We start from the raw sequence: 18,237 nt of genomic DNA on the forward strand, positions 1-18,237 counted from the left end.
TCATTCATTGAATCCATCCATGTGCCAAGCTGTCCACTGGAGATAAAGTGATGAGTCATTGTCCCTGTCTTCATGGAGCCAGCAGTCTAGTGGAAGGAACAGACACATAAATGGGAAATTAGGACAGCGGACCCAGAAGAGAGGATTCGATCCCTTCTGGAAGCCTATTGAAGGCCAAGACTACACTAGGATATCTCATGGTCTTCCTAAACTCAGCGTGTCCAAAAAAACTCAAGATCTTCTCTCCAGAAGCTTTTATTCCTAGTATTTTCTATCTCAGTAAATTTTCCAGTTTATTCACACATGCATTTATTCATTCATGCATGCATGCATTCAAGAAATATTGATTGTTTAAAAACTGTGAATCACTATGTTGTACACCTGAAACTAATATAATATTGTACATCAACTATACCTCAATTAAAAAAATTTAATAAAGGAATGATTGGTTGACTGCTATAGGGGAGCCGCTATATAAGGTCCCAGGGACAAAAATGAACAAAACAGATACAGGCCCTGCACACATGAAGTTTATGGTCTGATGGGGTGTACAGGCATTAAAGAAATCATAACCTATAAATATGTAATTACAGGTTGTAATAAGGACAGAGAAATATAAGAAAGGGTATAATGCAGTAATGGATTTAGATTTGGATTCGTCTATATTACTAAGGGGCATAGATCAGAAGATCAGAGAGATCAGTGGATGAATATTCAGATTTAGATTGATAACAGATACGGACATGGAAAGGTATTCCTGATGTGATAGTAAGTGACAATTCAATGTATCCTATATGACTTCATTTGTAAGAAATACAAAATAAGCCAAATGAATGTATTTGCTAGGAGTCAGAGTAGTGGTTACCTCTTGCTATGTGACAGGAAAGAGTATGAAAGAGCCATCTTGGTGCTGGAAGTATTTTATATCTCTTACTCTGGGTTGGGGTTTTGTGGATATATTCAATTTAAAAAATTCATCAAGCTTTACATCTAAAATATTTGTACTTTATTGTACGCCTATGTACATTTTCTGAAAAGTTTTTAAAAATCAGTGTGTCTCTATGTACATATATTTTATCCTCATAGAAAAGAATCTGGGAAAAAATGTGTCAACCAAGATGTTAACAGTGGTTGTATCTATATTGTGATAGAATTCTTTCTTTGTTTTGCTTATCTGTGTTTCCAAATGTTTCTACAAATTTCCATATAACCTTTGGTAATAAGAAACATTCAAATAAAAAGCCACTTTATGTTTGCTACATTAAAAATTAAATAGGGGGACTTCCCTGGTGGCGCAGTGGTTAAGAGTCCGCCTGCCATTGCAGGGGACACAGGTCGAGCCCTGGTCCGGGAAGATCCCACCTGCCGTGGAGCATCTAAGCCCGTGCACCACAACTACTGAGCCTGCGCTCTAGACCCACGAGCCACAACTACTGAAGCCCACGCACCTAGAGCCCATGCTCTGCAACAAAAGAAGCCACCGCAATGAGAAGCCCTGAGAAGCCTGCACACAGCAACCAAGAGTAGCCCCCGCTCGCAGCAACTAGAGAAAGCCCATGTGCATCAACAAAGACCCCACGCAGCCAAATAAATAAATAAATTTATTAAAAAAAATTTTTTTGAACACAGAAAAGTGTTCAAAATCAGAATGCAATTCATTCTTCCTTTTGCTAAGCCAAAATTCTATCTCCCTACCTCTTCCATCTTGGTTTCTCCATCAGATTAATTAATTAATTAATTTTTTTTTTTTTTTTTTTGCGGTACGCGGGCCTCTCACTGTTGTGGCCTCTCCCGTTGCGGAGCACAGGCTCCGGGCGCGCAGGCTCAGCGGCCATGGCTCACGGTCCCAGCTGCTCCGCAGCATGTGGGATCTTCCCAGACCGGGGCACGAACCCGGGTCCCCTGCATCGGCAGGCAGACTCCCAACCACTGCACCACCAGGGAAGCCCCATCAGATTAATTTAAATGAAAAGCCCAGATTCTGCTGGTGATGGAAAATTAGAGACATTTCCAAATTTTCCTATTGGATTTCTTTGATGCTCCAAATTATTTCTACTCCTCTTTTGGTCTTGGTGACCCAAATCTGCTCTTCATGGAGAAAAATTATTTTAGTGGAAGATTTTGTAAATAAATTGTGAAAGAGTTACATTCCTTGCCCCTTACACCATTTGAGACTCCAAGCTGATCTCCACTGAAGGCTTTCAGCACCTGAAAACTGACAGTAAATGCTAACCAGGAGACTTTCTCTCTTTCAGGATGATATCATCACTGTGATCAGCCGAGTGGATGAGAACTGGGCAGAAGGCAAGTTAGGAGATAAAGTCGGCATCTTCCCAATCTTGTTTGTAGAGGTACGTGACTATCAAGTCTACATCTGACTCGAGCTTACTCAGAATTATACATGTGCTACAGTGAGTAATTCCTATTTGATATGAGGCTTATTTCAGAACTAACTAAAGTCTTGAAAGAAAAGATGCTAGATGATAATACCCATTTCTGGCAAGAGTGTGGGGAAATGGGCCTTTTCATTCTGCTGATAGGAGTACAAGTTGGTGCCCTCTCTCGTTTCCAGACTCAAACTCCTATCAAGGATGTTGAAAATGTACATCTCCTTTGAGTCATTAATTCCACGCCTGAGAGTTCACTATAAGGAAATACTAAAACAAATATGCAAAGATATGTGTACAAAATGTGCAAAAATGTTCATTGTAGCATTGTGCATAGTGGTGAAAAACCAGAAATAATCTAAAACTCAACAATAAGGATTTCGTTTTTTAAAATTATGGTGATGGAAAAATATATACCCATTAAAAATAATGTTAAAGGAGAATACTCAATATCATGGAGTATCTGGTATTATGGAAATATGTTTGTGATTTATTGTTAAGTAAAATAAAGTTTAATGAGTATAAAGTTTCAGATTTAGAAGATGAAGTTCTGGAGTTCTATTACAATGTGGATAAAATTAACACTACTGAACTCTATACTTAAAGATGGTTATTATAGTAAATTTTGTTATGTGTTTTTTACCACAATTAAAAAAAATTAACTGCTTGAAACTAGCTTTGTAAATACATATGTGTATATATAAATGGATAAAGGGCTAGAAGACTATGTACCAAGATATTAACAGTGGTGATCACCAGATGGTGAGATTCTAGATAATTTTCATATTCTTCTGCTGACTTGTATTTTGTAAATCTTCAGAAATGAGCACATATTACTTCTATTGTTTTTTAAAATCTACTTTGAAAAAAAAAGAAAGAACACATGCTAGGCTATCTACCTATTTCTCCAGTATAGTAATATAACCTATAGCCCCTAACCTCTCTAGCCATCAGTCTCACCCCAGCTTGAAGCAGGTCATTACAAATTTAAAAGAGAGTTTTCATTGTTTAACTGCACTTATTGGGTGCTTACCAGGCATAAAGCATTAAAAGCGAGCAGTGCTGAGCTATAAAAGAAGTAGAAAGTATGCTCCCTGCCCTCTAGGAGGGTGGGATGAAACAGAACAGAGGCAGAGTTGCAAAGAAGGGACTAGTTCTACCATTCGTAAGAGCCGAAGTGGATTCTGAAGTGAGTGGTGTGCCCAGAACACTGCCCAGCTGTCAAAGTTCCCTCACCCTCTCATTTCAATCTGTATGGAAGGAATGAAAAATGGAAGGGAGGGGAAGAGGAATGGTCCAGAGAGGCTGGTCTTCCTACTCTCTCCACTAAATGATCGTGCTTTTTCTCTTGTTGAAGCCCCTTCCAGGTACAGCCACCCAATTCTCTCTACATGTTCAACTTCACTCATTTTATGAGGCTCAGCTAGAAATCTTCTTTTTCCATAAAATTCCAGCAACTAGTTGAATACTCAGTTGTCTCTTTCTTCTCAGAACACCTGATCGGTGTGTGGCTTGTACTTCACAGGCTAGCCCAATACAGAGCAGGTACTTCATTAAAAAAATTAGCTTCACAAGTGAATGAATGAAAAAAATATTTGGGAGGTGGTCCGACTGACCAGGAAAAAAATTCAGAGAACATACCTTTCAACGTGACCCTGTCCTAAATATATATTCAATCATTCAACTTATTTTTCATTGAGTGCCTGCCATGTCAGGTCCTGTGCTAAGTTCCAGTGATACAAGACAGATATGAGTCCCTACTTTCAAGGATTATAGGGGCAGACATGAATAAATAATTATAAGTGTGATGAATGATTCAAAGAGTGAAGGAGAGGGAACTATTGGGGGGAGGAGAGTATGATGTTCAACTTACCTGGGTAGGGTGTCAGCAAATGCCTTGTAAGCCAAGATCTGACAAATGATGAGGAGCAAGCATGGCGGGAAGAGTGTTTTAGGGAATGGAGGTAACATGTGCAAAAGTCCTGCAGGATGAGGAAGTGTGGTGCCTCCAAAGACCAAAGAATACTAGAGCTGGAGCTTAGAGAGTAAGAGAGAGACAAAAAAAAAAAAAAAAAAAGAAGCCAGGGAAGCAAATGGGACACAGACCACAGGAGACTTTGTAAACCTTCCTGCATTAGTCAGGATGAGCTAGGTTATGCTATGGTAATAAACAACCCCTGTATCTCAGTGGTTTCACAAAGAAAAAGTTATTTCGAATCCATATTACATGTTCAGCACAGAATGGTGAGAGGCTGTGCTCACACAGTCACTGAGGAACCCAGACTGATGAGGCTGGGCCATTTTGTAGCCGCGCCATCTGGAACACATGGACTTCCTAGGTTTCATGGTGGGGAAGAGTAAAGAGGAGTGAGGTGTGTATCAGCAAAGGCCTCAGCTCTGTGACATTTGTCACTCCCACTCATAGTCCATTGGCCTGAACCAGTCACATAGTCCCACCTGGCTTGAAATCAGCTGAGAAGTATAGGGGACTACTTGGAATATTTGCTGAGCATCATCACCTCTGCCATATCATAAGAAGTTTGGACTTGACCCAGAAGTCAGAAGACACCACTGAAAAATTTAAAGTAAGGCAGTGACTCCGTCAGATTTGGGTTTCTTAAAGATTGCTCTGGATGCAGTGGGAAGAATAATTTGAGGAGGAGGGATTTAAAAAAAGGAGAAAGATCAATTAGGAGGCTACTACATGGCTCAGTTAGAAAATGATTGTAGCTTTGACTAGTAGATTGGAAACAACTGGACAGATTCCAGGACCTTTTAGGAGGTAGATCCACAGGAGTGGGGGATAGGGGTGAGGAAATGGTCAAGGATCACACCCTATTTTCGGATTTGTGTGTCTAGGTCAGTGGTAGAGCCATTTGCTGGATCAAGCAACATATGCTGAAGAGGAACAATTACGATGTTTGGGAGATACCGTTAAGTCTCCAAGGACAGAGATGAGCTACAACTAATCCTAGTTGGATACATAGGAGGTGCTTAAATTTTTGCAGATTAGAGCTTGCATGGTCCCCTGTATTATTTCAAGAAGCTTCTTCATAGGTCTGGGGGAGAAAGGCATCACTGATTTCATTACCCATTTCTGATATCCTTTTTTTCCAAAACTTCTACATTTAATGAGTATTCATTTGGATACTCTCCCCACTACTCCACCTCTAAAATTAGTGATTACAAGAACCCTCACAGTCATCATCAAACTAGGGTCCTGTTCTCCTAATTGCTAGGAGGGGAAACGATAATCAAGTGGTTGCTCTAATCTGGGAACCTGGTTTTCAAAAATTACTTGAAATCTAAATTGAGCTTTTTAAAGCAGTACTTAAAATTTGATTCCAGTCATTTCATTAAGACCAGCACTTGCTGAGAACCCTTTAAATAAGTTTTGAAATACCAGCGCCATGCAAAGCAATTAGAAGGAAGGAGAGCTTTCTTCTGAGAGTGAGGTGGGCTTTTTGGCATAAACAGGATTTTTCTTGTTAATGTATCGTTTGACTTATTGAATTGCATCTGGGTAAAAGGTGGTAAAACAAACGCGGAGCTTATGCCCGTTCTTGTCAGGACTTCTCCAGCGGGGCGTGCCTGGGTTATATGAACCTCGCTCAGCCCAGTGGACCTCAAGGATATTGTTTCAAATGAGTGGGTGCAAATTGAAGAGCCCTGCAGTCCTTCCCCGGCTGAGCTATTAATCACCCTGGCAGAGGACAGGGAAGACCTAGAGTCACATGGGGCTCTTTGTCTGTGTTGCTGACGGAAACACTCACGGTATTGCTCACCTGGGGGCAGAACAATTAGGTGAAGGCAGAAAAAAATTAACTTATTTCATCGTGGCTATGAAAGACCAGAAAGAACTTTACTCATTCAACTCAGAGAGCAGGTATTATCGTCTTACTGGGTGAACAATGGAGGGATGGGTGCTCTGGGGGAATATGAGACATGGTCCAGGCTTCCGTCGGAAGCGCCCTAAATAATTTCAGTAATTTCCCAGTTGATCTCCCTCCTTCCGGTCTGGCACTTCTGAATAGCAGCCAGAATGAGCTTTTTATGTATTTATTTTTATTTACATACAGTAAAGTTTGTTCTTTTTGGTGTCTCTGCATTCTGATAAATGCATACAGTATAACCACACTACCATCAAGATATAAAATAGTTCCAACACCTGCCAAAAAATACGAGGGCAGGCTGCCTCTTGGAAGTCTGCTCTTTCCCTGACTGCAACCCCTGGCACCCACTGATCTGTTTTCTGCTCCTGCAGTTTTCCTTTTCCAGAATGTCACAGAAATGGAATCATATAGAATGTAGCCTTTGGAGTCTGGCTCCCTTCACTTAGCATAATGCCTTTGAGGTTCATCCATGTTGTTGGGTGTATTGGTAGCTCGTGCCTTTTCTTTGTTGAGTCATAGTCCACGATCCGGATGTGCCGGAGTCTGTCATCCATTCGCCAATTGAAAGACATTGTGATTGTTTCCAATTGTCTGGCAGCTATCACTAAAGCAGCTATAAACATGTGCATACCAATTTTTGAGTAAGCCTGAGTTTTCATTTCTCTTGGGTAATTACCTAGGAGTGGGATTGCTGGGTCAGACGCTAAGTAGGAAACTGCCAAACCGTAGCATGAGCTTCTAAATAAAAGCAAACATCAGATCACGTCACCCTTCCACCTAAATCCTGCCAAAGGCTTCCTATTACACTCAATAAACTCAGAGCCTCCCAGTCTTATGTGATCCGGATCCTGCCTGCCTCCATGGTCTCCTCTTGACCACCTGTTCCTCACTCACTCTGGTCCATCCTTCTTTCTGGTTCTTTCACATCTTTTTCTCAAAAAGGCTGAGCTTTCTCCCTCTTCGGGATCTTTCCACTAGCTTGCAATCCCTCTCCTGGCATGTTCTCATGCCTATCTTCACATGGCTGGTTCCTTCTTGGCATCTGTGTCTCAGCTTGAATGTCACCTTCTCAGCAGGTCTTCCTTGACAGCCCCCCACTAATCTAAAGTAGCCGCCTCCCACAGTCACCCTCTGACACATGAGAGCATTTATTACCACCTGGTCTTTTCTTGTTTGGTTGTTTACATGCTGGCTCTGCCATGTACGTCACCCCTTCAGCTCTCTTGTCTTTAAAGTGGGCATAATAATACCCCTTCCCCTACTTGATGGTTTCTTTTCACAATATTACAAGCTTCTGGCGGCAGGAACTATATCTTTTTTAAAATTTTCTATCTCAACTATATTAATCATCTTAATCGTCCTCACATGGTTATTAAAAAGTTCTTAAATGAAGAAAAAGTTCTTAAAGGAGCAAACTCCCTTTTACCTCTATAGGTGAACCTCTAAATTAGAATGAGACACATGCTTTTAGAGGGCAACTGGTGACAATCATCATGATGGAAATTTAAGTAACTGTCCTGGAAAGTTTATTCACACAATCCCTTTTGTCAGCATATTTCCGATTTCTGAAGGACACGAACTCACAGGGCCCTTGGTGGGCAGGATATTCAAAATACAATACAGTCAGTGGTGGTGCTAGAGCTGGCTGGAGCTAGATGGCAAGGGCTGGGTGTTAGGTTTTCAGGAATCTTGCTAGCCAGTTGTTAAACCATTGGTAGATCTTTACACCACAGTGATTGGTAAACTCTACAGATCGGGGTGAGGGGGGTCATTTGTTTGTTTGTTTTGTTTGTTTTTCTGATGTACCAGCACACCACTGACGATAAGAGATAGAGAACAAGAGAGGATGGTGATGAGGTAAAAGTATTTAAAGGAAGTAGTAAAAGGTGGTCTTAGCCTTAGGTGATCCAGGGTCCTGAATGGATTTACGTTCTGGTTAAACACTTATCGTATGAACTTGAGCAACTTCATCCACTCATTATTGCACACTCACTGAGCACCCACTCGGGGATACAGCAGAGGACACGTGTATAAGGTCTCTGCCCTCAGGTAGCTAACAGTCCAGCGGAGGAAAGGAAGATAAATGATTACCGTGTGGAGTGGGAAAGCATGGGGGCTGCAGGAACACCGAGAAGGGCAAACAGCCAAGTCAAGGGTGGAGGGAGGGATTCAGGGGTGGCTAGAGGAAGAGGGAAGGGTCCCCCAGGTAAAGGAGGCTGGGATGATGCTGAGAGAGGTGGGAAAATCAGAGCAGAGTATCATGGCTTGTTTTAAATTCTTCAGACCTCAATAAGAGTCGTACCTACATTGCAGGAGAGTTGTGAGAATTGATTGATATAGTAAAGGAATTGGAATATATTGATAACAGATGGAAGCTGACCAAGGAATGACAACTGAGGCGGTGGCATCTGAGCCGACTTCAGACTAGCCTGGGTAAGACACAGCCGCTCACACGAGATCAGGATGACTAAATTCTCATCAGACCTTTTGTCTTTTCAGCCAAACCTCACTGCAAGATACCTCCTAGAGAAGAACAAAGGCCGTCAGTCATCCCACACAAAAGGCATGTCCCTGGTGTCATCCTCCAGAAGCAAGGCGACCAATGCACCCACACTCCGAAGGGGCCCGGGGTCCAGGAGGAAGGGGCCCGGGCAGTTCTCCATCATGACAGCCTTGAACACCCTCAACAGGATGGTGCACTCTCCCTCGGGGCGCCATATGGTGGAGATCAGCACCCCAGTGCTCATCAGCTCCAGCAACCCCTCTGTGATCACCCAGCACATGGAGAAAGCGGATGCTCCTCCCAGCCCTGTGGGGCAGGTAGGGAACAAACCCCTGGGATAAGGGTACCTTGGAGTTGGGCAAGTGACCCACACTGTGTCACAAGCAATATTGGACCTTTAGTACCTGCTAAGCCCCTATAATGCATTAATAACAACTAATGTCATTATGTGTCAGAGCTGTCTATACATGATCTCATTTCATTCTTGAAACAGCCTGTAAGCTAGGTGTTATTATTATTGTTGTTGTTACCACCATTTTACAGATGAGAAAACTGAGGTTTAGAGGAGGGGGGTTTGCTTTCCCTTGCTAAGAGCCATGGCATGGTTCCTGTCCCTTAGAGAACTTCCCTCCAAGGAGGTAATGACATCTGTTTTCTGGGATCACCGTTTAACATTCACTGTTCCATCCTCCAGTAATGTATCAGGCATCATGTGGAAGGGAAGAAAAAGAAAGAAAAAGACTATGGGTTATTGGGTGTTTTCAGGACTAGCTATATACTTTGCAAGGCTCAGTGAAAAATGAAAATGCAGGTCAAAAATGATTAAGAATTTCAAGATGGCAACAGCAGAGTATCAGACCGAGTGAAGGGCCCTTCTGAGCACAGACCCCTGTGTGACTACACATGTCACACATCCTTGAAGCCAGCCCTGGTGGTTTTCATATGGAGCATTTAATGAGATAATGTATGTAAAGTGCTTAGCACAATGCCTGGCACATACTGAGTACCCAATAAGCATTAGCTCCCAATACTATTGTTATTAATACAACTACTGTTATTATTAAGCCTGGCCACTGAGTTGCCAACTGAAGGGAGATAAGCCAAGGGGCAGTCCTGGCAATCCAGAAGCAGAACTACTTCTAACAGCATGAGGCTATTTAGGTTGAAGGATGCTTTAAAAGATGAAGGACCAGAGGTACAAGGCAAAGTAATTAAGAATTGCATGTCAGGTATTCTGCTATAAACACTCTTTGGAACCATGCAGGTGACAACTTGAAAAGACAAACCTCAACTTGCACTGATGTAATTTTTATTAAGCTGTAAATCTTGTTTTTAAACATGAATCTCTACCTTGGGATTAAATGACTTAATTGGACTCTAATCCCTTTTTAACAAGACAAGGAGGAGGAGAAAGTCAAGGGTTCCTCAAAGACCTGTGTGCTGGTCTAAAAGGAAAACAATCACCTGCTACAGCACTTCAGACCTTATACCACTGTCTGCATCTCTAGGAGGCTGGCTGTTGATGTCATTCTGCCCGCCACTTGCACTACATACACACTCACACACAATTACACTCTCCCCTCCCTATACACTCTCCTTGCATTAAAAAACTGTGAAATTCCCTTCCCTTCCTACATACACACACTCCAAACACTTTTTTACAAGTACATACACACTTTGTGCCCCAAGTTCTACACCCCGTACACACACATACACACACATACATGCTCCAACATGGGAGCCTAGTGACTCACAGTTAAGTGAAAGACTAGCAGAATTTTTCTGAAACCATTCTTTCTAAATATATAGACATAGGTATACGAAGTACAGCCCACACTCAGTAGATCTAGGCTAGCTCACTCAGCTATAAGTTGGCTTCCCAAAGGATTTAACCAAGAGTCACTTTCCCTGTGCCTTTTTCATTCTTATCCCTGGTCATTTACCTCATCAACAGAGAGGCTGGACCGAAGCAGAGAATCCTAGTAGGATTCAAAACAAGTAGTATTCCTTCCTAATGTTCACAAATGGTGAGAATTCCAAAGTGTGGCATTGGCATGTCCTATCCCCAGGGAACCACTGCACAGTACTGATAGCCTTTTCTCAATTCACATGGTGGTGGATTATAAGTATTTCTACATGTTTGCCCAGATGTTGTCAAAAGCACACTCTTAAAATGCCCCACTTATGAGCTACATCTAAAGATGAGTGGAAAGTTGAGCAAATGACAAGATCTCCTGCTTCCTTTTTCTCTCCTTGAGAGCTGTGGTTGGGTCTAGCTTATCAAACTCCCCCTCCTTCCCCATCCCAGCACCTTTCATAGTACATAGTCCCTAGTAGGTGCTCAGTAAATCAAGGAATCAAGACATTTGGCTTAAACATCTGGGCAGATGGTGGTGACGTATACATAGACAGGGAAGACTGGAGGAGGAATTGTTTCCTATAGAAAGATCACAGGTAAGTGTAATTCTTTCAACCAGTAGACATCTGTTGAGTGCTTACAATGTACTAATTACCAGACTGAGTCCTGGGGATTCTACTACCAAAACATCAAGAACAGCAATAATAATCTCAAACATTTATTGAAAGTAAAAGAATTGATAGGTAGAAAAGGAAGGAAGGAAGGGAGGGAGGAAGGCAGGGAGGAAGGAATTCTTTCCTTGTTGCCAGTGTCCTGAGTCCTATGCTCTATCCTAAAATATGGTAAGAGCCTTTGTAGGTGAGGTACTCTCACCACTTTACAGTGCCGTAATTAAGACCCCCAAAGAAAAATGGTTTGGCCAAAGTTCCTATAATTAGTGAACAGTGAGAGTCTGTTTTGACCGTAGAATTATGTGATTCTGGCCCATAAGCTCCTGTCACTATGCTTCGCCATTAACAGAGACGTCATCAGGCAACACCGTTACATCAATGTAGTTTATCTTGAATGTCTGTAGCCTCCCTTTTCTTGCACATCTTCACTTGACTCCAAGGCCTTCCAGCATTCTCTTCCCTGCCCACCCCTCAGTAAAGAATTTACCCTAAGTCTTCTGCACCTCAAGAAGGTTTTCATTTACTATCACTTTGTTCCTTTATGAACTACCGTGTCCAAGCATTGTGCACGGTACTGAAGGCACCAGGAATAAGCTTTTGCCCCCAAGGAACTCACAGTCTAGCAGGGATACAGAAAATAAATGACTGACTATAGTGGAGTTAGAGCTTCCTAAAATGAGATGAGCACCCTGATGGCACCCACACTGACTTAGGTGGTGAAGATACTTGGAATTTTACAACACAGAACTGTCGACAGAGAAAGTTACTTCCTTTCCAACTTTCCCCAAGCCTCTTGGTGATATCAGAAAGTCTTAGTTTGGTGCTAGTCTGTCTTCAACATCCTCTATCAGGTTTTGCTAATCTCCTTCTGTCAGGAAGAGAGAACGAGGCATCAGGCTCAGAGCTTTGGGCAAGCAATTGCCCATCTCTGAATTTCATAACACTGTATGTTTTTATCATGTTGTCGGATGGTTATCCTCCATATCTTACAAGTGATACCAGTTCTTGTTCACAGAAGTCTATGAAAAATTTTTAATACTTTATTAAAATGTTAAAGCTTTTTTTTTAAAGAACAGTGAGTTAATAAAGGTACAAGTGGTATGTGGATATGGCAAAAACCATGAAGATGGGACGCAATGCAGTTTAGAAAGCACCAATCCAGAGTAAATACATGCATAATTAGAACGTGTAGGAAGTGCTATGGAAGCAGAGGAGAGGGCATTTGTTAGCTTCAGTCCTGTTCCCTGAGAGAGGGATATTTGAATATTTGAACATTGGTCCTTCTGTGACTGACGTGTAAAAAGTCCAGGAAAATTTTTTAGGGAAGAGCCTCTTTAAAGAATGTTAAGTCCCCACCAACTAAACGGAGGGGGCTTGGAGGAGCAAGGAGTAGGTTTTCTGAAAACACCTCTAAAGAAACAATGAAGAGGTGGATTATCCTTCACCTCTTAAACACCAAAGGGTAGCAGTTCCTATCTTCTCACAGAGAGAAGCTGAAGCAAGGAATTCTGTTTTCCTGTTGTCATTGTGTCCTCCCACCCTTGGGAAACCACCTGACACATCTGGCTGGAACGTCAGGAAGTGACCTTAAAGGTGAACTTTGGATTAAACACAATTGTGCTTGAAAATAATTCAGGATTAGACCTGAAGACACTGAGTAGGTTCCGTGGGAAACGACACTGGAGGAGGTTAAGAAGGGGGATTGGAACCAATGTAGTTGGCCTTTGGGCGAGTCCTGGAGATTATCTCTAGGTCTGCACTGAGGACGGCGATGCCTTCGAAGGAGAAGGAAAGTCAACTGCATGGGACACGAGTTAGAAAGAAATCCGTCAGTAATGCCTCTTAAGGGAAGCCACAGTGCCAGGCCCACCCTGGAGATTCCAAAACTGACTTCTTCAGGATGTGGAGTCGGTTTGTCCCATCTTCCCTCTCACAGCACCATGAGGTGCTCTTGTTTTCTGTAACTCTAGCCTTCCTAAGACATTCTGCTCCCCCAGTCTACGCACCCTCCCTGCCCAGGGAACTCAGCCTCTTCCTCCCTTCCCCCTCTGGCTACTGCCAATCCCTCCAGCCCCCTCCTTCAACCTGCCCCTTCCCCTGTATCACAGGCCCAGGTGAGTACAACTGCAATGCAGCTATATAGAAAGCCTTTCGTCATTCCAGAGTTCTCTCTTTCCCTCACCTTCTACATCCAGTTCGTCAGCAAGCTCAGCTTGCCACCTAAATTGCAATTGTTTCTATTCATTCCATCCTACTGCCTTAGTTTTGGTCCCCGTCACTGCTTCAGCCTCTTCCTGGTCTCCCAGGACCTTGCTCAATCTCAACCCCTCATCCTATCGACCCCCTCACCCCTACTCATTCTCCCAATCATAGCCTCCATACTCTTGAAAACCCAAATCCACTTGTCTGCTTCTCCTCCCCAGACCACCAATGGTTCCCTACAGCCTTCAGAAGCGGCAATACCTGCCATTAACTAAGTGCCCACTAAAAGTCAGAAACTATCGATATGAGATGATTTACAGACATTATGACTATCCTCACAACCCTTCAGAGTAGGTGTTCATTTGCCCATTTTACCAAACAGAAAAGGTTTGGGACAGAAAAATTAGATAACTTGCCCAAAGTCTGAAAGCTAGAAACAGACCCAGGATTTGAGGCCAGACCTGTGCCTTCTCTCCTAAATGAGTGAAGGCATTCTAAACCCTCCCTGATCTGATGGTAGCCTTCCAGCCTCCCCCCATGTCCCCCCCCAGAGGCACACACACAAGTTGCAGTGACCTACTCAACATTTGTAAGCATAGCGAGTACTAGACCACCTCTTGGCTTTTTGTCCGTGTACCCGGCATAGTGCCTGCATTACTCTGGGCAATGAACAAATGTTTGTGGAATAAATAAATGCTGTTCCTCCTGGAATTTATTTTTGGTTCATTTGCCTGTCACAGTCACATCCATACCCCAAGCCCTGTACGCATACCATTTCTTCAAGGAAACTTCTGCCACCCCTCTTCTGCAGAATTAATATCTCTCCCCTGTGTTCACATCACATTGTTTACACTTGTGTTCTTAGTACTATAAGCATCCCATATGTATCTTATCACCAGGCTTACTAGATTGAAAACTCGTTAGGGGCAGGGGTGGTGTTTTATTCATTTATGTTGCTGTTGACTTTCCAAAGCCCCAATAAAGTTTTCTAATAACACATTTTGCCTCAAGAATCAAAAACAAAGACAGAGGCCTCTGATTTACTTAAATAACTACCAATCCCTTTCCCCTCTTCTGATTACCCAGAAAATAAAAGAAGTAAGATAGAGAGGGGAAAGACAGGTCACTGAAATCATTCCTTATGATGTGATTCCCTCCCCCAGGCCTCCTTCATCCCATCCCAGGATGATAATGGCAAGTCCAAGCATCTTTCCTGGGCTCCTGGGAAGATGAGCTGTCATGTGCCTTAGGGAATCCTGAGGTCTGTAAAGCTGACTCTCTTTTCGATCCAATATTCAAAATATTCTGAAGAAAGTAATTTCTAGGAGCTTCAACTATAAGTCCAGATCTCCTGTGTCCCTTTGTCTTCATCTTTCATAGAAATCTCCCAACCCAACTTTACAGTACTCAGGACGGCCATGAGAGATGGTTTTTACTGAATAGTAAGATATTTTTTTTCCCTTTGGACACAGTGTCAGTGCTAATGTATGTTTAAGATTCTTAGCTAGGGCTTCCCTGGTGGCGCAGTGGTTGAGAATCTGCCTGCCAATGCAGGGGACACGGGTTCGAGCCCTGGTCTGGGAAGATCCCACATGCCGTGGAGCAACTAGCCCCGTGAGCCACAAATACTGAGCCTGCGCGCCTGGAGCCTGTGCTCCGCAATGAGAGGCCACGATAGTGAGAGGCCCGCGCACCGTGATGAGGAGTGGCCCCCACTTGCCGCAACTAGAGAAAGCCCTCGCACAGAAACGAAGACCCAACACAGCCATAAATAAATGAATAAATAAATAAATAATTAAATAATTAAAAAAAAAAAAAAAAAAGATTCTTAGCTAATCCTCCTTCTAAGGTAATTTACAGACATAAACTTCCCCTATGCTTATATTCTTATTTTGATTATCTCCCAATATAAATTTTTATCTTTACAATTTTCACGCAACAAACCCCTGCTCACAAGTGAAGCTGTCAGAGCTCTCTTGAACTGGCCGGATTGGCCCCAAAGAGTCGTGAGTGAAAAGTGGGGAGGCTCCACTAAATGAACACCTGTCCCCTCAAACTGTTCTGTTCCATGTCATCATTATCTGCCCCAAAGTACCCTCTATGGGGCCTAACAGGTGCTTGAAATATGTTTATTAAATTTTCGAGAACGTACCCCTTGGGTGGAGACAGCCCCTTAGACTGTTCTCATACATTATCAGTTAATGCCTTAGCAGGAGTTCCCTGGCAGACATCTGAAAGCAAAAAAAAAGACACAGGGTAGAACCAGAGGGCCTCTGCTGCACTCTGCTCTGCCAGATCCCCTGGGTAAAGAGCTGTCAGGAGCCACCTAGAGAAGCAGTGTTATGTCCAGGGGAAACCACTCCAGCCTTAGGCCCAGACACCTCTCCCCCGTCTCAGCAGTGAGACTTCTGACAAGTCCGTAGCCACTCTAAGCTTCAGTTTCCATCTTTTTCATCACTGTACAGATGTTTACTTGTCTTCTGGCTTATTCTGTTTCTGGTGATAAACTGTTCTACTGTTTACAAAAAAGCAGGAATAACCCCTACCTCACAAGGCTGTCAGGAATATCAAAGATGTAAAGTGGGTGTAAAGTGCTTGGCTCCCATTTTTATTAGTTTTGTTATTATTAAAAATGTTAGCAGTCAAAATTTCTTAGTAGTCAGTTGCTAGATTTCTCTTCATTCACTCTCCTCCAGGTTTTTTGAACTTTTTTGTAACAGAAAATTTCAAACACATATAAAAGTTAAGAGAAGAACACAGTGAACCCTCCTGTACATATCACCCAGTCTCAGCAATTATCCACTCACAGGCCTATCTTATTTCAGTTATACCCCCGCTCATGAACCTGCTCCTAATTGAGTTATTTTAAAGCGAAGCTCAGACATAATATCATTTCATCCATACACATCTCAGTATCTCTTTAAAAATTTCAGGGAGTATTTTCTTCCAAGAGTTTAACGTAAGAGTGATCCCATTATCACACACTAGAAAATGGAAAATAATTTCTTAAAAACATTAAATGTTCAGTGTTCAAATGTCCATATTTGCCTTATAAGTTTTTTACAAGATGTTTTGTTTAAATGGCATCTAAATGAGGTAAACACCTTGCATTGGGTTGATATGTCTATTAGATTTCTTTTATTCTACAGGTCCTCTTGCTTTTGCTTTCTCTGTCTCTCTGTCTCTCTGTCTCTGTCTCTGACTCTCTCTCTCTCTCTCTGTCTCTCTGTCTCTCGTCCTTTGCCATGGACATGTAAAAAAAAAAGCCAAGTCATTTCTCCTGTTGAATTTTCCACATTCTGCACATTCTGGGTTGTACTGGTTGAGCCTATGCAATGTTAACACGTTCCTCTCTACCATTCATGAGGAACCATTCATGACCATTTATTCGGGGCTGCAAAATGGTGACATTCCAAATCTGTCATCCCTCCTGAACTTTTTTTTTAATATTTATTTATTTGGTTGGTTGTATCAGGTCTTTGTTGTGGCAGGCTGGCTCCTTTAGTTGCAGCTTGCAGGCTCCTTAGTTGTGGCATGAGAACTCTTAGTTGCTGCATGCATGTGGGATCTAGTTCTCTGGCCCGGGATCGAACCCAGGCCCCCTGCACTGGGGGCATGGAGTTTTAACCACTGTGCCACCAGGGAAGTCCCCCTCCTGAATTTTTTTAAGCTGCAATGCTTCTGTAAGATTGACTACTACCTTCTAAGAGCTGATGATGTGTAAGATCCTATACTGTGAGTTTTAACTAAATTATTTCACAATGATCTCCAAACTTTCATATCATAGGCCCTCAGCATATACTGGGGAATCCAAAGTTCATGTCTTAACCACTATATATTTATTCTCTCCCCACCCGCCCCGTGTTTCTCTCTCTCTCTTCCTTGTTTGTTCCCGGGCGTTTCCCTAGTTCAAAGACAGGACTCATTTTTCACCACCTTCTCTCCTGGCATGTTTGCCATCACTGAACTGCTACTCCTTTTTCCACTGGCCGCTGCCAGCTGGGCTAATCTCCCCTGCCTGCCTGTGCCAGTCTCCTTGTTTACATCCTTATCACTGCCCTCAGGCCGGCCTCCTCATCCTGGCCCCTTCAGCCGTGTGTTCTCCCTTCTGCCCCTCCTGAGGACTGGTTCCCACAGCTGGGCTCAGACCAGGAGGAAAAGACCAGGTTTCTTCAGCCTGGAGAAGAAAGGGCTTCAGTGTTGCTGTGGGAATAGGAGTCGACTTTATTTTTCCAAACGTGGGTTTATAGACTGGTTTTGTGTTCCTGTGTCTGGAAGAGGAAAGGAACATAAATCAGCCCATGAAGGATTTCATGAGGAACAGGGAGAAATCTCTCCCATCACATAGATTGTTAGAAACTAAGTACTGAAAATGCTGAAGGAGCCTATGGATGCTGCTGTTGGATTTTGGGGTGGTTTTTATCTTTCCCTGTAGAGGAAGGCAGCTTAATATAAATAGAAGGGCTCTGAGTCAGGCTAAGCTTCATGCCACGGCTTTGCTACCTAATAACTAAGTGACAGTGAACTAACTACCTTACCCCATTGAGCCTCAGCATCCTCATCTGCAAAATGGGTAGGTCCTTCCATGCGAGGTCTTTTCAGGGATTAGCCATAACTCAGTAAGCTGCTGCCATTGCTCTTACCTGCTTGCCTCCAAGCAGAGTGTTTAGAATATATCATCATTGGTGTGATTGAGGAGAACCCCTGGCTTAAACCAGGCATT

General features: G+C 42.8%; 1 protein-coding gene across 2 annotated transcripts in view; it reads left to right on the forward strand.

The window, feature by feature from the left end:
• SH3RF2 (SH3 domain containing ring finger 2) overlaps positions 1–18,237 on the forward strand; it is a 142,720-nt gene that overhangs the window by 62,185 nt on the left and 62,298 nt on the right. For both annotated transcript variants that reach the window (XM_081232791.1, XM_081232792.1), the window contains exons 4-5: positions 2,256–2,351; positions 8,780–9,100. In XM_081232791.1, the coding sequence (XP_081088917.1) occupies positions 2,256–2,351; positions 8,780–9,100 (417 nt within the window). The remainder of the gene's footprint in view (positions 1–2,255; positions 2,352–8,779; positions 9,101–18,237) is intronic.

The sequence above is a fragment of the Mesoplodon bidens genome (genome assembly GCF_964165515.1).
Source record: "Mesoplodon bidens genome assembly, chromosome: 4".
Lineage (NCBI taxonomy): Eukaryota > Metazoa > Chordata > Mammalia > Artiodactyla > Ziphiidae > Mesoplodon > Mesoplodon bidens.